Source organism: Oncorhynchus mykiss, chromosome 18 (assembly GCF_013265735.2).
Source record: "Oncorhynchus mykiss isolate Arlee chromosome 18, USDA_OmykA_1.1, whole genome shotgun sequence".
NCBI lineage: Eukaryota > Metazoa > Chordata > Actinopteri > Salmoniformes > Salmonidae > Oncorhynchus > Oncorhynchus mykiss.
In genome coordinates, this window is record NC_048582.1 from 35,739,958 (window position 1) to 35,761,767 (window position 21,810).

The 21,810-nt window shown below is 43.3% G+C and overlaps 1 protein-coding gene across 2 annotated transcripts in view; it reads right to left on the reverse strand.

Annotated features, from left to right (window-relative positions):
• Window positions 1-1,394: 1,394 nt before the first annotated feature.
• LOC110496098 (histone-lysine N-methyltransferase 2B) overlaps window positions 1,395-21,810 on the reverse strand; it is a 66,699-nt gene continuing 46,283 nt past the window's right edge. For both annotated transcript variants that reach the window (XM_021571791.2, XM_021571792.2), the window contains exons 23-37: window positions 13,390-13,524; window positions 12,867-13,025; window positions 12,525-12,642; window positions 11,007-11,085; window positions 10,585-10,748; window positions 10,186-10,344; window positions 7,499-9,929; window positions 7,231-7,338; window positions 6,077-6,210; window positions 5,776-5,907; window positions 5,300-5,552; window positions 4,965-5,078; window positions 4,778-4,861; window positions 4,518-4,647; window positions 1,395-4,226 (exon numbers count right to left, since the gene is read on the reverse strand). In XM_021571791.2, coding sequence (XP_021427466.2) covers window positions 3,951-4,226; window positions 4,518-4,647; window positions 4,778-4,861; window positions 4,965-5,078; window positions 5,300-5,552; window positions 5,776-5,907; window positions 6,077-6,210; window positions 7,231-7,338; window positions 7,499-9,929; window positions 10,186-10,344; window positions 10,585-10,748; window positions 11,007-11,085; window positions 12,525-12,642; window positions 12,867-13,025; window positions 13,390-13,524 — 4,476 coding nt within the window. In that variant the 3' untranslated portion in view covers window positions 1,395-3,950. The remainder of the gene's footprint in view (window positions 4,227-4,517; window positions 4,648-4,777; window positions 4,862-4,964; window positions 5,079-5,299; window positions 5,553-5,775; window positions 5,908-6,076; window positions 6,211-7,230; window positions 7,339-7,498; window positions 9,930-10,185; window positions 10,345-10,584; window positions 10,749-11,006; window positions 11,086-12,524; window positions 12,643-12,866; window positions 13,026-13,389; window positions 13,525-21,810) is intronic.

Consider the following 21,810-nt stretch of genomic DNA (forward strand, 5'->3'; position numbering starts at 1 on the left):
CCCGACACAAATCTAGGGCTTCTACCCAAGTCGGCTGGTCGTTCGTTCTACCGTTTCGGTTGCTAGAGACACGACCCAGTCATTCAGTCTTTTTGTTCTGTGTCTATGGACGCTGGAAAGACTGCAAACCAGCTGCACTTTGTTTCGTTTGACATTTCTTTGCATATATCCATAAAAATGAAGCCAGCTGATTCATGATTTCAATTGTCTGTTTCGTCCCGACTCCCGTTACGTTTATTACTATGGGACAGCTGGAGATCGAATTTGAATATTGAAACAATGTTGCAAATGTTGGAGACATTTCTCCAACATACAAATCTCTGTGGTGGAAACCACATTTTTGTCTAAAATAAATTTGAGATAATGTCTAGATACTTTTCAGTGTTCTTGTTCTCAACTAGCCTAACTGGTTAAATAAAGGTGAAATAAAACATACAAATAAAAAAACTATGACCAATCATATAAGCCAGATAGGGTTATCATGTACATGCCCTTATATCAGTCATCCGTAAAAAAGAAAAAAAAAGTGTCTTCTCCTGCATTCATCAGCAACAGAGCATTGGGGCAGGCACATGTCTGACAGCAATGTGTATGCAATTACAATAATGAATATGGTCAATAAAATAAAAAAGTTAACATAAACATACTGTTAACACGTAGGCTATGGTGTAATGGAATGTGTTGACATTTATGTAGGTGTCATAACAGCCATAAAATAACACATATGCCACAACAGGTCTAAATATATGTCATTACAATAACAAGTTGTCAGCTTTTATGTCAAATGACATGTCAAGTAAAGTGTTACCCTTTACTTTTACTCAAGTATGATAATTGGATACATTTTCCACCACTGCTTATTTCACCTTAATGATATCAGAGTGAGAGTGATTAACAAAATCAAATGGGGGGCCCCCTGGAGGTCAGGGCCCCTGGGCACCCGGTCGGTATTCGGCCATGATTACTATAAGTTTAGATAACTGGATAGATTGGTAAATTAATCTAAAAATGGTTAGCTGACATGGCTAATTGAGTGACTATCAGTGACAAAACAAGAGAAACTGCTGATGCTCAAGCACATTTTGAAGTACACTAAAGTGTCAAAACAGCCAGTCAATTAATCAACGCATTACCGACTACTGGTGAACCACGGTGTCTCACGATCCCCGTTTCAGTCCCCAGTATGCATGCTGCAACAGTTTGTATGTACCAGTGGGCTAGGGTCAGCCTGTCTTATCTGGTGCACTGTGAGCTCAATCATGCTCCCACTAATTTCTCCCCCAACCCCACCCTGTTACCTAACACAATCACAAATTAAATTAAGACAGACAGTAGAGCTTATAACAATCATCATTTAAAGTTCTATTGAATCGAATCAAAAACAAATCCCTCAGTAACATTTCTTCAAACCTTTCAAGATCTTTATTAAGCCAAGAACATCAAGAATAAAATAAAAAGTGCGTAGAAAAGATGTAACAGGTTTAGAAATGTTGTATACAACTATGTACAGACAAAGTTCGCTTTGTGCCAAGGTAACAACCATGTTCAACACGCAATGAGATTCATTTTTATTTTAAATATATTTAAATAATCCTACAGAAATAACACAAACTGCATTTATTCATTACTCTGGGGCAGAGACCTCTCCAAACCCCAACTAAAATCCAAAACATGTAGATTGTGTCCTTTGATGCATGCACAGCCAGCTCAGTGCCCTAAATTGGGTTGCACATTCGAGCCAGCACAGCACCAGTTGGAAACCAAGAGCAAGTTACAATATCCATATTAGCATATCACTTAGAACGAAGCTGGATTGGCCATGCATTCTAAGTGGTATGCTACAGTCAGTGCTTGACTTGGGCTGGAACAAACAGAAACTGAGTTCCAGCACCTCAAGCGCTGGCTGAAGTAGTTACTGTAACAGTCATTATCTTCTCTTGTTTATGCCATGGTGAGCCACAGAGGTAGTACACCCGCAAGAGACAGGGGAGAGGAGTGTCACTGTCAGGTAAGTAGAAGGGGAAAACAGAGAAGATAAAGGACGACTAACTGAACATAGGCTTCGACCAGGTATTGTACTGTAAGTTTCATGCCCCTGTTTAAAATTAGTGGGTGTTCAGTAGCGAATATAAACCAGGTTAATATTTGACAACACATATTTATTTATTTTCATTAGCATTTTGATTATTCATTTATACCAATATACAACAATACATATACAAATTGGGTTGTAAAATGATAGGGAGGGAGTAGAGTACTATCAAAGCATTTTTTCCCTCACCCCAAACCATATTATTTTCCCCAATATTAAAGTCTGGAAGATCATGAACAAAACGGCACAAAAACAATAGTGAAAAAAAGTATACCTGGCAGACTAAAAACATGTTTCATTATTTCTTTCTAGAGGGGTGCGTCACAAGATATGTTTTCACAGATCTAAAGCATGACATTCTAATTTCAAGTACAGGGGAGAAATGAGTGAAGAACATGTTTAAAGGTAGACTCAGCGATATGATGTAGATGCAGAAAGTAAAACAGCATAATGGGTCAATTTCTGCAACAACTAGAACACTTAAGAACGAGGTTTAACTTCGCCACTGTTTTGGTGCCCTTGCTAACACGCTGTAACCTTGTGAACTGAACTTGTGCGCACATGTGCAGACACTTTGTTAGATTGAAGCCTTGCTATTCGTGGCAACGTCATTTCGCTGAGTGTACCTTTAATCATGTAGGGATTTCATTAAAAACATAGGTGAAAGCAAACCTTTTGGGTAGTTTTCATCAGCACCTTCATAAAAGAGCAACAATCTGAACTTGCCCCATGCTCATAAGAGTTCTGTCTTGTATGTTACCTTTTTCCCTATGGGCCCTGGACAAAAGTAGTGCACTATGTAGGGAATTTGGGATGCAGACTGTTATAATGGTCTCCATAATATCGAAATGGACAATTAAAATATAGCTGCTCTAAAAATGTATACTGGAGGTGGCTTGGGTCAAAGTAAAAAAATAAAACAGGCTTTTCTTCGTCCAATTTACAGGTCAGCATTGCCTTTTATGTACAGCAATGCTTGCGCTTATGACCATGGAAAATAAGGTGCTAAAATCAGTTGCCTCCACTTGAATGTAGCCTTCTATTGTCATAGCTACAATAACATGGAATTCCTCTTTAAAACAGAGTAATTGACTGATGAGAAACAACTGAAATGAAGTACATAACCAACCACATCTCTGGTCCAAGTGATCAGCACCACAACTGTGGAATATTTCGCTCCATTTTTATTAGAGGCCATTGGCGACTGAGTAAAGAACGTAGACAAACCAAGCGAGTTGACCATGAGATTGCGTAATGTCACCAGTGTACGAAATTACTGAGGTCTGAATCAACTGGGTTGCCTTGCAGGCCTAGAATAAATGCCTGTAGCTGTAGACATTTTGTCTCACAAACACTGATAGCTCTTCATACCACAAACGTGTTGTATCATTTGGCGCCCTTTTTGGTTTCTGCGACAGAGGGAGCGGCTCAAGAAGCCCTCTAGGACAGGGTGTTTCCAAACTCGGTCCTGGGGCTCCCCCTGGGTGCACATTTCCTTTTTTGCCCTAGCACTACACAGCTGATTCAAATATCCAACTCATCATGAAGCTTTGATTATTTCAATCAGCTGTGTAGTGCAAGGGCAAAAACCGAAACGTGCATCCAGGGGGCCCCAGGACCGAGTTTGGGAAACCCTGCTGTAGGATAGAACCCAAAAATGTCCACCAGTCAGTCTTTAAATTAAAATGAGTCATATCAGTCAGACTTTAAATTAAACTAACTACGGAGGAGGCTCCAATTCATCAGTACTTATTGGCAACACTCCTATCGCCATATCATTGCATTTTCCCTCGTCTCCTGGTCCATATTCCTCTATGAATTCAAGTACTCCTCCAACGTGGTGTGTTTGGCTGGTCTTTTAGTTGAGGAAGCGGCGACAGCGCCTGGCGGCACAGTTGCAGTGCAGCTTGCTGCCATCATCCTCAATGGGGAACTTGTAGTCGTAGGTGAGCTCCTCGCCGCGGTAGATCTTACGCAGGGCGAAGATGACGATGTGCTTGTGGCTGTCCACGAGGATGACACGCGAGTAGCAGTTGGGCTCGCACGAGTGGTTGATGAAACGGGCGGCGTTGCCGTGCATGGTGGCGTCGACCACATCAAAGTCATCAATGCGGAACATGTAACAGCCGATGCCCTGACGAGGAGATAAGAGGGTTTTAGATAGTACTTTATTGAAAACCCAAAAGGGGAAATGTTTGCACCAGCTATTAAAACACCAATACACAAAAGACACACACTAAAAGCCGGACACCATGAATGCAAGTTAAAAATCTAAGTGCGTGGATTAAAATGTATCATTGCGAATGGTAAAAATATACTTAGTTACTGAATGAAATGAGATGCATTGCTGTATATTTTGCTTTGGTGTATTTTCTCAAATGTATTTTCCTCTGTATGATCGCTCCATTGATTGTTGTTGACCAACCTTGCTGTCATAGTATTTCTCTTTCTTGTCTGTGAGAACAGCACGGATGACGTTGCCTGCGTACTCGATCACCATCTCCCCTGCCTCAATGTTCCTCTTGCAGAACAAACCGCGTCCATGAATTTCAGACCTAGGATAAGGAGAAGATCAAATATAGAGTGAAAAAGAAAAATAGTAAATATGAAGTATTTTACCCTAAATAAACAAAGTAATCATAATATTAATAATATCAGAACGTTTTAAAATAGTTTCTTAGTGACCTGTAAACCCCCACTGCTTCCTTGGAGGTCTTCTCCAGGTGTCTGAAGCGCATGGCCATGGGAAGCTCTGTGCTGGTGGCTCGTCTATGAGATAGGAACATGGAGAATCCAGTAGGTTAGAACTTATTTCACTCAGAACAATTAATTGACAGCATAAACTCAAATGGTAATTGTGGAGTTGTCTAACCTAGTGGATTTCAGTGGGAAGTCGTCATCCTCTTCGTCACATGGCGTGGACATGATGTCAGGCAGCTGTCTGTGTTGAGATGCCAAGAAGTTAAACATGTCGAAGGTTGACTTCCTGTGAGGGGACATGGGCAGAGAGGGAATTTGTTTAAATGCAGGGTTAGGGTTAGGGCTATAACATTCAGATTCAATGACTTTACAAATCTGACAGTAAGCTTCAAAATATAAATCACTTCTACATTCTATTAAGGGATAAAGTTATGGCGCCCTTATGGCGAGATGGCTCGGTCCTCAACAAACCTATTTTAACCACAGACATCAGTGCTTGGTTCTTACCGTGAGTAGACCTCAGCGCGGGCGCAGCCACTGGGGTTGATGGGCAGCTCGTCGTCAGGGGTGTCGTAGCGGTGGAAGCGAAAGCGGTGTTGCTTGCACCCTGCGGCGCCCTGCAGCTGCTCCAGTAGGAAGATGACAGCGTCATGGAGCAGGCCCAGAACGCGCGCCCCGCTCACCCCGCCGAGGGGCAACGCCTTCAGATGGAACCCTGCTCGGGCCTCCAGGACGCCGTCAATCACCGCTCGCCATGCCACTGAGGGAGGGAGAGGCAAGAAAGAAAACAAAGGATATGAATAAGAAAGTATTAGAATGATACTGCATAGGGTCGTTTTACTGGACTCAGACTAAGCCTAGTCTTGGAGTTAAAAGCCAGTACAAACATATTCTGCATAGAGAACGCTTTTATATACAAAAAGGAATAGTTACACCTATGTAAGTTACAGCTAGTGTTTCTGTAGTTAGGCTGAGATTCTCACCCTCTATGCTGTCTGCCTGTACATGGAAGCCGTCGTCGCTGGTGATTTCAAAGCGCAGGTGGGGCTGGTTCCTGTGGGCGAACATGGTCTTGTCCTGTTTAGGTGGCGGCATGTCCTCGTCTGAGCTAAAACCTGAGCGGTTTTAAGTGTGTTAAGAATAGGAAGGTTGAGTCAGATTTTATTGATTAGAAATTATACATATTTTTTTATCATTCATAACACACTTTTTTAAATATGGGTTTTGGTTGAATGGGGAAAAAATATGAAATAATCATATGTATAACCGCTCAAGGTTGCCCACCTGAGTAGGGGCCCCAGTCAGAGAGATCTCCATGGCGTGCGCTGACCCACACATGGGTTTTCCCATGGATGTTGCTGCTACTCTGAGTGGTGCTGCTGTTGGGCTGACGCTCCATCTGAGGTATGGGACGGGGTCTATAAGACAAGACACACAGACATGGTGTTATATGAATTCAAACTAAGGTGTAAAAGAGTTTAGATATTGATGTGCCTTTCTATGGAAAGGGGTGCTCATCTGGGTTGAGCCATTCCAAAAAAGAAATGTGATGGAGGACCGACTGAAGTCAAAAGACAGCAGCTTTTTTTGTATTAATAAAAGAGCAATAAGAGTAGCCTTATGGGTCATGGTGGAGACAAAAATAACAGCTAGGCTAATATGTTTTTTCATTAGTTCCCTCAATATAAAAAGTAATTCCCTCAATTTTATTAATCCGTTCCCTTCATTTAGGAATTTGTTCCCTCAATCATGTAATTGTCCTCTGAATCGGCATTCTGTCGCCCGCTCTACTCCTTTCCCAGAAATTCAGAAACATGCTGCTGCGTGTGTGTGTTTGCATGCGTATGTGTGACTAACTAATTTAGCTGCTAGCTAGGCATCTTGCTCGCTATAGCTGTACAGCGACTTAACCAACCAGGCACAGATAGAGCCAGAGCCGCTTTAAGCCATCTATGTTCGTAACTAAAACCGATAGCTATTTGATTTGTTGCGATGACAGGATAGGATAAGTAGCAATGAACTCTGCCGGAGTATAGACTAAAAAGGCAGTGAAAGAGTGAGGTTCTCAATAACATATTCAAACAAGAAGAAAATAGCATCTGCAAATCTGTGTGCGCAACTAATAAACTTTGATTAGATTAGTAGAATTCAATGAACTCTGATCAATTCATGATAAAGACATGTGCTCGAATCTGCAGGGGAGACAAATTAATAAATTGAGGGATCGAATTTTGATATTCAGGGAGAAAAAAAAAAATAGGGAAGGAATAAAAATCCCAGAGGGAACGGGTTAGTCTAGCTGTACTTTTCCTTCACCATGACCACTAAGGCTCTCCGTACCTACGCATTATAACATTATTTGAGGGATTTAAAATGAACCTTGCTGTGTGTATTTCTGGCATCCATCTTGCTATGGTCCCATTTGAGAAGAAACTAACCTGATATTCTCAGGTTGTGGTGGTGGGATGACCTTGAGCTCAACCTTCTCCTGGTCCAGATCCAGCACATCTTTCATTGTTGGGGCTTTGATTCGAACACCACTATTTCTGTGTGAAGAAAACAGTGACTCTTAGTCTGTAAAAATCTATCAATCAATATCTTTAATTGTCCAAATTGGAAAATGTGTAGTGCAGTCAGGGTTCCAAAATTAAAAAGTTAAAGAAGAAACAATAAATCTCATATCGTAGATATGGTACTCTGCCTTACCTGCTGCCATCTAGGTCATCCACGTCACTAGAGGGCAACTGCGGGAGGAAATCAGTCTTGCACTTCTTCTTGCCGGGACGCTCAGCGACGGAGGACACTCTCTTAACGCGGACCTGGGACTGAGACTCGGGTACGATGGCCGGCTCGTGACGGAGCATCTGTCCAGGAGTGGCAGAAATGGCTACAGGGGACTGGAGTTTGTTGAGGAAGGGGTGGACCTGAAACTGGGATGGGCTCAGCTGAGATGGGCTCACCCTGAGGATATTAGGCCGTATCCGAGAGGGCTCGCGATGAGTAGCCATGGCTCTGTCTAAAATAGCTTGGGCCTGGTTGCCAGGCAAAGAGACGCACTTGACCCTCACTGGTTTTGCTCCACTCGTCACGGGCATGGCTTGGACCAGCACTCGCCCATCATGCAAACTCTGTGGGGCTCTGATCAGGAGGTTGGTGTTGCTTGCTGGTGTGATGTTTCTGTTAGAGATGGTGGTTGATGTGGTGGTGTTGTTTCTGTTAGTGGTGATGAGATGTGAACTATGGAAGACTGCTGTCCGTGGTGAGGGTGTTGACGTAGAGGGTACGACCACAACCTGGGGAACTGCCCGTGGCAGGGCACCACTGCTGTGGATCATCTTGGCGATCTGGCTGATGCGGCTGTAGGACGGAGAACTGGTGCTGACCGTCTGGAAAGTGTTGGTATTTGGATCTTTCATCAGAATCTGACCTTGACGGTTGACTAGCAGAACTTGCGGGGACGGGGCTGAGTTGGAGGCACCAGACAGAATAGTGGCCGTCAGCTGCTGCTGAGCTTCTTGTCTGGGGGTGGCCAGGCGGATAGCGATAGCTCTGCCCCTAGTGGCCCCTGTCTGGAAGGGTATAGAGTTCATGCCGTTTATTACAAACGGGGTCGGAAAAGCGGTGGAGGGGACTGTCCTTGGAACGCTTCGAACAATGATGGGTGGGGAAGAGGAGGCCACATTCAGAGGCAGAGCAGGTGCAGAAGGTAGGGACACCCTGATGATTTTCTTCTGTGTTGGTGTGGGTTTAGGAGGAATAGTTTTCATGCTCACAGGACTAGGGCGTTGCATGACTTTGATGGTTTTTACAAGATGTTTTGGGTTGGGTTTGGGTTTGGGTTCCGGCTCGAAGTCTGGGTCTCCCATTTCGTCGTCCACTCCAATGAGAGAATCTGTAGAGGAGCCAGAGCTGTCACTATCGCTGTCATCAAGAGCTGCTTTTTTATTATTGGCCAGGTACACTCTGGTGCCGTCGTCAGCTGAAACAAAATGGCCACTACTTGGGTCCAGAAGAACCTCATTCTGGGATTCCGTTTGGTCAGAGTCCATCAGAACCTCCTCTTCAATAGACATGTCGTTATTTGGGTCACAGGTTTCAAACACTTCTTGACTGTCAGCCCCCTGAGCTTCCCCACTCTTCCCCTCTTCTTGATCGCCAGTAGCCTCACTCGAGTCACTCTCAGAGCCATTATCCGCTCCGTCAAGCTGAGCAATGGACTGAGACGTAGGAAGTGGTGGGGTGAGAGGGAGACCTTCCTGCCCTGAGTCCTTGGAGGCTTCGCACACCACCACCGTACGAGAGAACTTCAAGTAGTGATCCATGTCTTCGTCTGAGGAACCGTTCTCCAGATCATCTTTAGAGGCCATGTCTTTGGTGAATACTGAGGCCTTGTTGGCGTCCATATTGTCCCTACCCTGAGTCTGGGTCTCCTCCTCTAGTGCCTCCACCTCTTCCATATCTCCTCCACCTGTATGGGACCCTCCACAGTGAAGCGCCACAGTCTCGTTCAGCAAGGCCTCGTCAAACTCCAGTTTGGCATTTAGCACCGAGGCCACCGCAACGTCTGCGTCCGCCACGTCGAATGTTGTGAAGGGCAAGTCCTGATCCGACATCAGGGGGCTGACATCTGTGTCTTCCTCCATGTTATTTGCTGTCAATGTGATCCCGTTTGAGGGCGCCACCTCTGCTTTCTCTGGCTCGGATGAAGCTAAGAAGTACTGTGGCACCTCAGCGGACACTGGAGTTCGGATTTTGAATGGCTGTCTGATCCTGGAGGAGTGGCGGAAGGCCAGATGGAGGTTGGAGGGGGGGCTGCCGGCGGCGCCAGGCCGCAGGGAGAAAGGGTGGGTAAGACTGGAGGGGGACAAGGGAGGGGAACCCCAGCTGGAGGAGCCAGCAAGAGGTCGTACTTGCCGAGGGGAACTCAGGAGGTTTTCGCTGGTTCTGGGAGGGGAACTGAAGGGGAGGGACCTGGGGTGGAGGGTGCCCCCTGAACGGAGTGTCATTGGTCCCACGAGGCCGTCGGTGGGGGAGGAGGAGTCCCCTGAGTGGCAGCTCAGGGACAGGCGACGCGGCCGGCGGGTATCGTCCAGGTCTCTGAGAGTCAAGATGTGGTGGGATTTGGACATGGCACTCCCTAGAGAGAAGAGGATCACCAGTCAGTGTCATGGCAGAAAAGTGATATTAACATTTTACATTGAGGTCATTTAGCAAACTCTCTTATCCTAAGGGACTTAGTTTATTCAATGTAAGGTTGCTAGGTAAGACAACATATCATATCGAGTAAAAACTTTCCTCAATAAAGCAGATATTTAACTTTTAAATGATTTAGATATGAAACTAATATAAACTGGTATTGATATCAAACTTAATGTCTAAGGGAGTGGTGTTACCTGGGGAGGGAAGAGGTCGAGATGTTCCTCCTGCTGGTCTCCTGGTTTGTGAGTAACCAGGGGTTTTGGCCCCCGTCTCCTGTTTCAGGAGAGACTGGGTGGTGCTGGGAGATACCTCAATGGGCGGAGGACTCAACACAGCCTCTGGAATCTCCATTTCTGGTCAAGGAACAAGAAAGGAGCATTATTTACTTTGAAGAGTCCATTTTGAGAATTAGTAGATTGTCCCTTATCAACAGAATAGATTGTATGATCCCCATGTACTTAATTAAGTTGTTATACTTATCCTTCCGTTATTTATTTCAATAGAACATAAACAAATATAAAATAGGGGACATCAAAGTTATCCATTGAAGTGCTCCACCTACTATCAGATAGGGGCAGGTATGGGTTTCTGACCTTGATAGTAGCTGGGGCTGTGGGCTATGGTTCGGTTCTCCTCCTGGTCCCACCACAGTGGTTCCCCTGGCTTCTCTTCGAGTGGAGAACACACCTCTGTCACCTTAAAAGTGTACTTGCAGCGCCGACGAGGGTCCACTGTGCTCCAGTACAGCCGAGAGCACCTGGACGGAGGAAGAGGAAGGAGAAGAGGAAAAAGGTGAGTAAAGTAAAATATATAAACACAATATTCTAAAATGAACTCGAGGGAAGCTATCCTACAAAGTAACTAAGGAGTTTTATACTGCCATTCATTTCTTATATTAACAGTATATTAAATTAGACAATGACAACCCTGATTAAATCATTCAGAAATTGATTATTCAACAGGAATCAAAATTGACAGCATCCATGTCTGGTCACGTGGATTATTGGTCACTTACTGATAGCCCACAGGACACAACCTCGCTCCATTGGCTGATAGTTCAGTCAGCACACCCAGCCTGTTGATCTGCAGAGAGCCTGGATATAGAAGGAGCCAGATGGATGGTTTCAGAGGGTTTCACATATAAAAAGGGGAATGATTGTTGGCGGTAATATAAATCCCTGACCGGCCATACTTTTAGAGCATATGGGTCACACCTTCCAAATAAAAAGCAGGGAGGCTTTGTTCCCAATGGCACCCTATTCCCTATGTAGTGCACTACTTTTGACCAGAGCCCGGGGCTCTTGTTAACCCTTTACACTCATACCCGTATATGGGTTGACAATGGCAGATTTGGACACTGATATGTTCCTACATTGGAATGCAGTGGCTACAGTTCTATGCTATACGTCAGAGCTCAGGGTCTCCGCTTTACAGGTTTTGACTTGACAGCAGTTCTGAACTTGAGCACTGGGGTCGCGTGTTTTGCTCTAAATTAAAGAGGACTATCTGTTTTGAAAGGTGAGACGTAGAGGATTATAATAAATACCGGTTTTGTGTCATACAAAGCAAGTCTTAAATGTGCACTTCGCATTTCCATACAAAACTCATAATTTACAGAGTCAACGTTTACGATCACTATGTTTGATGTGTAGAAACAAAATAACACAACAGAAGACAATGGTGCCCTTCACAATGCCCATATTTGTTTTCATACCCAGGAGATTTGAATATTAGTGGATCAATACCAGGGTAGGGTAGGCTACCACTAAAATGTAATGAAGTTACAAGATGACATGGTGTTTTACCCTGGGTGGTCCTTAACCAAATGAGACGTTTTCTGTATTGTGAAGCAAATTTGCAGCGGTCCACGCATCTAAATGCACTCCTGATTCCATTCTATGCTCACCAAAAATTACTGCTTCTCTGAGTTGCCTTGTGAAAGCTTAACACCAAGATCTAGCTAGTCATGTTGGTAACAGAACAAGCTTTCAAATGATGCCCACCTGACCCAGATGGCAATTTATAAATGGACAGTTTTTGGATAAACAACAGTAACTGTGTGATACATTTTTTTTTGTATAAGACCAAAAAAAATGCCAGGGGTTTGAGTGAGGTCAAACTGGTATCTCCAAGTGGCCACACCTCCAAAGTGTACACAGTTCCTTAGTAAATTGAACCTAACCCACATTTTTTTCAAGAATATTCATATTAAGTTACTGAATGTATCCATAGTATTTTCAGATTTTGTTATCAACAAATGTGGCGAAAAGTACAGTAAATGTAAAATGCACATAAAATGAACAGTGTAATGTTTGGATTCAGTCTTGTGTTAGGTGAACTGTTGTGTTCTCACCTTTAGTCTAATAATTTGCCCATAATATCCAAACTGTTCCCTTTTAATTGCTACCATGGTTATGCATATGCTTTCCATATTTCTTCAGTAAGTAAAAAATATTTCAATTTATCCCCATCCATATAGGCCAATTCCCACTACATAGGGAATAGGGTGCCTTTGGGGATGTACCATACACACCGATGGTCATATTTATAGACTCTGGTTCCAGGCCAGTCAGAAACTTCCTACGGAGGCTGATCCCTTCGAAGTCCACGTAGACCCGCCGGAGAACTTCAAACCCATTCCCAGACACCATCTGGAGAAGAGGGGAAACGGGTGTAAATCCTGTGCAGTAGGTGTGTGTGTGTGTGTCCTAAGACATAACATTGGTCCTAATGCTACACAATAAGTGACCAGGTGTGAAGTTTGAATGCTGCTGACAAGTCACAGTGAAAGTGGTGGTGCTCAAGGTTGGAAAGACAACTATATGTTTGTTTATGTGTGTGTGTGTCCCTCATTAGCCCATATACAAAGGTTCACCTTCTCACTGACGAGGTCGTGGTGCCTGGAGCAGAAGACCTTCCTGTCCTCTTGGAAGAAACAGTTGCGGGCGCGGGCGCACATGAAGTGGTAGTTACTCTGACAGGACGAGAGACAGCAGCCCACCGTCGCCCCCGCCTGGCCACAACGCTCACAGCGCTGTAGGGAAGAAAAGGTTGAATGAGTGCAAGGATAGGAAAGAAAACAATGAATGAGAAAGACTAATGGAAAAGTCCCTGAAGAGTAAACATGATCATTTTAACTAAATAGCAGACTTGACAATTCTCTTTGGAACAATAAAGTTATCTTATGACAATGTTACAAACGGGCAATTGAATAGTTATGCCTGAATACAAAGCCTATCGAGTAAGGATGTACTACAGCCTTGATATGTGGGAGGTGTCTCAAATGTCACCCTATTCCCTACACAGTGCACTATGGGACCTGGTCAAAATAAGTGCAGTTTATAGGGAACATGTTGCCATTTGAGATGCAACTATGATGAATTTCTATGCATTCCTACCATATGGCGTCCCCTGGAGACAGCACTGTGTACTTGGAGCAGAGCTCCGTTGTCTTCGTACACCTCAGCGGACCACAGGCAGCAGTTAACGTGGGCCCACTCGTTCTGCCCCAGGTACAGCAGTCTGCCCGCGTCCTAAAATAAAGACGAGGACGTTCAGATTTAGAGTGGACCTGAGACAATAGCTGGTAATACCATTACTGTGGGAATGATGTACGATAGAATTGTTTCACAACTCCAGTCCTCGAGTACTCCCAAATATAATACATTTTTGTTGTCGCTGCATAAAAGCACACGTAATTCAACTAGTCAAGTGCTTGATGACTAGTTGAAATGTGTTCCCTTTCAGTCAGTTAACTTCAGTACAACATACTATGGGGGAGTTGCACTCTCACGTCTTCGGTTGAAGGATCTACAATTACACCTGACAAGGCCAATGAAATCTGCGCCTCGCTGAAAGACCCTCCTTCCACAGGTGATAAGCGTAAGACTCAGATTCACTCTCAGTTATTCCGCTCTTCACCTTGGTGTGAACAGGAACGTTTCGTGCTACTAAAACAAACAATTGGAACATGAGACAATCTTACGTTGTGCCAACTAAACTGTCCCTTAGTGGTAGAGTGTGCTCTCCCCCCCTCCCAATCACAATCAATTAGTTATTCTTCAGATTCCTAGGCCTGGCTATAGCAATACATAAGCATTCCCAATTTTCCATTCTATCAAATTTTGTACACAAATTTGTTTACATCCCTGTTTGTGAGCATTTCTCCTTTACCAAGATAAACCTTCCCCCTGACAGGTGCAGCATTACAAGAAGCTGATTAAACAGCGTGATCATTATACACCTTGTACTGTTGACAATAAAAGGCCACTCTAAAACGTGCAGTTGTGTCACACAACACAATGCCACAGATGTCTTAAGTTGAAGGAGCGTGCAATTGGCAGGCTAACTGCAGCAAAGTCCACCAGAGCGGTTGCCAGAGAATTGAATGTTGATTTCTCTACCATAAGCTGCTTCCGACAGTTTTAGAGTATTTGGCAGGCCGGTTAACTGGCCTCACAACCACGTGTAACCACGCCAGCCCAGGATCTCAACATCCAGCTTCTTCAATTGTGGGATCATTGGAATGCTAATGAAACGGTGGGTTTGCACAATGAAATCATTTCGGCTGTCAAAACCATCTCAGGGAGACTCATCTGCGTGCTTGTCGTCCTCTCCAGGATCTTGATCTGACTGCAGTTTGGAGTCTTAACCAACTTCAGTGGGCAACTGGCACCCTAGAGAAGTGTGCTCTTCAAGGATGAATCACGGTTTCAACTATACCGGGTAGATGGCGTTGTGTGGCGAGCGGTTTGCTGATGTCAACGTTGTGAACAGAGTGCCCCATGGGGTTATGGTATGGGCAGGCATAAGCTACGCACAACAAACACAATTGCATTTTATCAATAGCAATATGAATGCACGGAGATACCGTGATGAGATCCTAAGGCCTACTGTCGTGACATTCATCCGCCGCCATCGCCCCATGTTTCAGCATGATAATGCACAACCCCATGTCGCAAGGATCTGTACACAATTCCTGGAAGCTGAAAATGTCCCAGTTCTTCCATGCCCTGCATACTCACCAGACATGTCACCAATTGAGCATGTTTGGGATGCTTTGGGTCAACGTGTACGACAGCGTGTTCCAGTTCCCGCCAATATCTAGCAACTTCGCACAGCCATTGAAGAGGAGTGGGACAACATTCCACAGGCCACAATCACCAGCCTGATCAACTCTATGTGAAGGAGATGTATCGCGCTGCACGAGGCAAATGGTGGTCACACCAGATACTGACTGACTGGTTTTCTGATCCATGCCCCTACCTTTTTTTAAAGGTATCTGTGACCAACAGATGCATATCTATATTCCCAGTCGTGTGAAATACATAGATTAGGGCGTAATAAATGTATTTCAATTGACTGATTTCCTTATATAAACAGTAACTCAGTAAAATCTTTGAAATTGTTGCAATTTGCGTTTATATTTTTGTTCAGTGTATTTTGATAAAATAATGACATTAGTGGGTCTTATGGTTGTGGAAAGCTTATATATTTTTTAATTTAGTCTAGGTATAATTTCACAAGCCTTGAATAAATTTGATCATTGACGACTGGTCGATATGCAGTGCATTTGAAGTTGAAAATAGTACAACAAAGCTTAAGAGAAAACAAACAAATCTAGATGTATATTGTGAATAGCCCATACATAAAAAAAAATATTTTAAAAAATAAAGAATTTTTAAGCCCTATCGCTCAGCCTGTGCCCAAAAGGTTATCCTGCGTTCCTTGGTGTTCACAGGGTTCAAGGGTTATATCAATCTCCCAGGGTGAGAATTATAAATTGGGCGATTCGCTCTCAGTCCACAAGGGGGCACTCACCCATAGGTGGCTCACTACTGGGATTCATTGCTGATTCCTAAGCACCTCAAGTCCCTATGAGGTGCTTAGTGATACAGGTTATAGGTTCTATAAGCGATTGGTTGCATCCCTGTGAATTAAATTCAATTGCAAATCACTTGTCTTACCACAGAAGGGATCAGTTTTTCAGAGCAGTCTGTCCCTTTTCCAGCTGGGTTACAAGGTGCTGTTGCACCAGTATCTATGACAACGATCATGATAACGATTTTCTCCTGGGTAAATGTTTAATGGGAGCTGTGCAGTGCTGGGTGCCAGCAGGTTATTGGGACGCATCTTACCGCCTAAATCGACTGACGCTCGTTGTGACAGAAGTACCCCCAAGGGGCACTGCAAATCGGGGTACTTCACTAATTGCCAGGGCCCCTGAACCCAGAGTACCGGGCTTCAGGCAAACCTTGGCACAAACAGTTGTGTCAAACGAAAGTTCCATAATGTTCACAGGTGACAAAAGTGTTGCATCTCTCACGTGTGGGTACAATGAAAAATGTCCCTTCTCCACATTTATACACGTGGTGGTTGAGAGCGGTGGAAAGGGAAAAATAACCAATAACTCCCAGACTACACTTGACAGGAGGCTCGCTGTCGGCTCCAACCAATGTTGTTGATCCATCTTCAGTTCTATCACAGTCATTAAGCGGTTAACTGTTTTGTATTGTTGTAGTGACTGGGTGTATTGATACAGCATCCAACATGTAATTGGAAAACCTCCCTGGTATTTGTGGTTGAATCTGTGTTTGAAATTCACTGCACGACTGAGGGACCTTCCAGATAATTGTGTGTCTGGGGTACAGAGATGAGGTAGTCATTCAAAAATCATGTTAAACAGCATTATTGCACACATAACAAGTTTTAATCTTTTTTAAATCTTGAACTCAAGACATCTCAGCTTTAAAATGTTTTAATCCTTTGTAAATATGTCCTAAAAACATCATTCCACTTGGACATTATGGGGTATTGTGTGTAGGCCAGTGACCAATTTTTTTAAAACCGATAAAAAAAATACAGCTAAAATGGGAAAAAGTAAAGGGGTGTGAATGGGGCTGTTGCGGTGACCGTGTTACCGCCACACCGGCGGTCATGAAGGCAGTCTGAGTCCACGTGATCATTTAGTCAGTGTAATTAGGCTTCTCCAAGCTCTGATGCTGCTGCTGGTCAGCCTGCCAAACTTGCTAACTGCCTGGTACTCAGCACTCTATTGTCCCTCTAATCAGTCTGACATCGATGCAAATGTCATCTAAAATCTAATCAAACACTTCATGAGAGCCCATGAGCTCGTGTTGCGCAACATTTCTATAGGCTATGAGGGAGAAAACAGAGTGATGGCCTCTACTAAAAAGAGGACTCCATCAGCTTTCTATAGGCCTACTATATTTATTTCTCAACTTTCCTAATATTAAGGACATTGTTTATCTTTACAACAGGAGTATAGCCTACTTGGCTTGCATGAAAATGAACCACGGGAAAAGCGTCCTCCATTCACTATTTTAATAGTGCATAGATGACATGTATCTTTTTTACCGCTGTCCCTGTTGTGATACAGGTGCATGATAATGCTTAATTCTAAATAAAACATTTCACACATATACTAAATAATATATGTAAAGACAAGATTAAATCAAGAATAGTCTGAAGGGTGCTAATATTAGCCTATCACTTGAGAATGCCTTTTTGCTGCCACTTTTTCTAATCATTGTCGCACACCTCATGTAACCTCTCCGATAGGCATATATGTGTTAAGGTTAGTATCACAACTAAAGCGGCCAAACAACTTCTTAAAATTATGCACAATCCACTTGGCAAGGGCTGTAGAGCCTAACTGGCATACAGTGGGGCAAAAAAGTATTTAGTCAGCCACCAATTGTGCAAGTTCTCCCACTTAAAAAGATGAGGCCTCTAATTTTCATCATAGGTACACTTCAACTATGACAGACAAAATTAGATTTTTTTTCTTCAGAAAATCACATTGTAGGATTTTTGTATTTATTTATTTGCAAATTATGGTGGAAAATAAGTATTTGGTCAATAACAAAAGTTTCTCAATACTTTGTTATACACCCTTTGTTGGCAATGACAAAGGTCAAACGTTTTCTGTACGTCTTCACAAGGTTTTCACACACTGTTGCTGGCATTCCTCCATGCAGATCTCCTCTAGAGCAGTGATGTTTTGGGGCTGTTACTGGGCAACACGGACTTTCAACTCCCTCCAAAGATTTTCTATGGGGTTGAGATCTGGAGACTGGCTAGGCCACTCCAGGACCTTGAAATGCTTCTTACGAAGCCACTCCTTCGTTGCCCGGGCGGTGTGTTTGGGATCATTGTCATGCTGAAAGACCCAGCCACGTTTCATCTTCAATGCCCTTGCTGATGGAAGGTTTTCACACAAAATCTCACGATACATGACCCCATTCATTCTTTCCTTTACACAGATCAGTCGTCCTTGTCCCTTTGCAGAAAAACAGCACCAAAGCATGATGTTTTCACCCCCGTGCTTCACAGTAGGTATGGTGTTCTTTGGATGCAACTCAGCATTCTTTGTCCTCCAAACACGACGAGTTGAGTTTTTAACCAAAAGGTTATATTTTGGTTTCATCTGACCATATGACATTCTCCCAATCTTCTTCTGGATCATCCAAATGCTCTCTAGCAAACTTCAGACGGGCCTGGACATGTACTGGCTTAAGCAGGGGGACACGTCTGGCACTGCAGGATTTGAGTACCTGGCGGCTTAGTGTGTTACTGATGGTAGGCTTTGTTACTTTGGTCCGAGCTCTCTGCAGGTCATTCACTAGGTGATCAACAAGAAGAGGTCGAAGAAGATTCAACCGTGTGGTTCTGGGATTTTTGCTCACCGTTGTGATCATTTTGACCCCACGGGGTGAGATCTTGCGTGGAGCCCCAGATCGAGGGAGATTATCAGTGGTCTTGTATGATTTCCATTTCCTAATAATTGCTCCCACAGTTGATTTCTTCAAACCAAGCTGCTTACATATTGCAGATTCAGTCTTCCCAGCCTGGTGCAGGTCTACAATGTTGTTTCTGGTGCTCTTTGGTATTGGCCATAGTGGAGTTTGGAGTGTGACTGAGGTTGTGGACAGGTGTCTTTTATACTGATAACAAGTTCAAACAGGTGCCATTAATACAGGTAACGAGTGGAGGACAAAGGAGCCTCTTAAAGAAGAAGTTACAGGTCTGTGAGAGACAGAAATCTTGCTTGTTTGTAGGTGACCAAATACTTATTTTCCACCATCATTTGCAAATAATTTCATTAAAAATCCTACAATGTGATTTTCTGGATTTTTTTTCTCATTTTGTCTGTCATAGTTGAAGTGTACCTATGATGAAAATTACAGGCCTCTCATCTTTTTAAGTGGAAGAACTTGAACAATTGGTGGTTGACTAAATACTTTTTTGCCCCACTGTACATAAGCAACACGTGAGTTTCAAGTTTGTGGAAAATAATTTTAAACATCAATATGCACCTTTATAATAAATGCATTACATGCATAATTGCATTTGTAGTCACTTTTGACAATGGTGTTTTCCAGCTAATGGAACATTTGCACTTACAGCCTACTACCATGAGCGCATTGCTGCGCTTATAATGTGAAGAAATAGCTTAATAGTTGATCAACATTATAAGGTAAACTTTCTGATCCGTTGCGTCAGCCACATTGCGCAAAAAAATGGTTGTATTCATTTGGGCCTACTTTTTTATTATGAGGAATAGTAGATTGACATAAACTAGTGTTTTTGCTGTTTGTTAGGCCTACTCATCTTGATGGCTGATGAAAAGTAAATGTGGACAGTTCCTCCAATATCTTCAACATACACGTCGGAATGCCGCAGTGAAGTACTTGTCCAATTGTGAATGAGTGACTGATGAAGTGTGTACAGCCTGCGCAAAAAAACAAAACAGAGCTCAAGCCTTTCAAGCTAATTGGATGCAGTCTATCACAGTGCCATCCGTTTTGTCACCAAAGCCCCATATACTACCTACCACTGCGACCTGTATGCTCTCGTTGGCTGGCCCTCGCTTCATATTCGTCACCAAACCCACTGGCTCCAGGCCATCTATAAGTCTTTGCTAGGTAAAGTCCCACCTTATCTCAGTTCAGTGGTCACCATAGCAGCCCCCACCCGTAGCACGCACTCCAGCAGGTATATTTCACCCCCAAAGCCAATTCCTCCGTTGGCTGCCTTTCCTTCCAGTTCTGCTGCCGCCAATGACTGGAACGAACTGCAAAAAATCTCCCTCACTAACTTTAAGCATCAGCTGTCAGAGCAGCTTACAGATCATTGCACCTGTACATAGCCCATCTGTAAATAGCCCATCCAACTACCACATCCCCATATTGTTTTGTTTTTTGTTGTTCATACTATAAAATAATGGAACGGAATTCTAAGCAAAAGTTTTCTGCTAAATGAACTAGTGTAGCCCACAGCCATTTGGCATAGCCAGATCAGGACCTAACATAGGGACAACTCAGAGTATGTTATTCTGTTCTGAAATAAGACTACATTTTCTTCAAATCATGCTTCTTTAGACCTGTCTAAAATAAATTGATTTATTGTGACGGTGTAGGCTATATTACATGGATTTATTAGACTTTTTTAAAAAGGTAGATGTTCCAAAGGTCTGGATCAGTGGCTTGTAGACTATGTGTAGAAGCCAGGAAATGCTAAATGTGTGTGTTAATTAAACAGTAAATTACCACGAGACTGAGTTATTTGTTTGACAACGACCAGCGGACAAAATTTCGTGACCTCCACAGCCCTAGCTGTGAATACTTTCTGAAGGCACTGTATGTTACCAAGCAGTGTCTCTCCCACTGGATTGTGGAGGCTTTCTCCCTGAAATATTGCAGCAAGAAGCAAGGGTTACCTAGCAGTGTACATGCCCACACCACCAGGGGTCTGGCGTTGTTTAAAGAGTTGACTGCAGGAGATATTTGTGCTGCGGCGAGTCGGGCATCATCACATACTTTTGTGAGGCTTTATCAATGTAAGGATATACGAACCTCACGCTTATCAACTGTGGAATGCGGGGCTTCCAGCAAGGAGTACATTTCATTGGCCTTGTCAGGCGTGATTTTAGATACTTCTGCCGATGTTACGAGAGCACGACTCCCCCATAGTACGTCGTTTCCCTCCTTCAGGGAAAAGTAGTTATCGTCACAATATTACGTTCAGTTGGAGGAACTCAAAGACCGGAGTTGAGAAACACTAATACAGTGCATTCGGAGGGTATTCAGACCCCTTCCCTTTTTCCACGTTGTCACATTAGTTTTATTTAAAAATATATACATATATTCTCAGAAAACTACACACAATAAACCATAATGATAAAGTGAATACCTTACTTACATACAGTTGAAGTCGGAAGTTTACATACAACTTAGCCAAATACATTTAAACTCAGTTTTCACAATTCCTGACATTTAATCCTAGTAAAAATTCCCTGTCTTAGGTCAGTTAGGATCACCACTTTATTTTAAGAATGTGAAACGTCAGAATAATAGTAGAGAGAACGATTTAGTTCAGCTTTTATTTCTTTCATCACATTCCCAGTGGGTCAGAAGTTTACATACACTCAATTAGTATTCGGTAGCATTGCCTTTCAATTGTTTATCTTGGGTCAAATGTTTTGGGTAGCCTTCCACAAGCTTCCCACAATAAGTTGGGTGAATTTTGGCCCATTCCTCCTGACAGAGCTGGTGTAACTGAGTCAAGTTTGTCGGCCTCCTTGCTCGCACACGCCTTTTCAGTTCTGCCCACAAATTTTCTATAGGATTGAGGTCAAAGCTTTGTGATGGCCACTCCAATACCTTGACTTTGTTGTCCTTACGCCATTTTGCCACACATGCTTGGGGTCATTGTCCATTTGGAAGACCCATTTGCGACCAAGCTTTAACTTCCTGACTGATGTCTTGAGATGTTGCTTCAATATATCCACATACTTT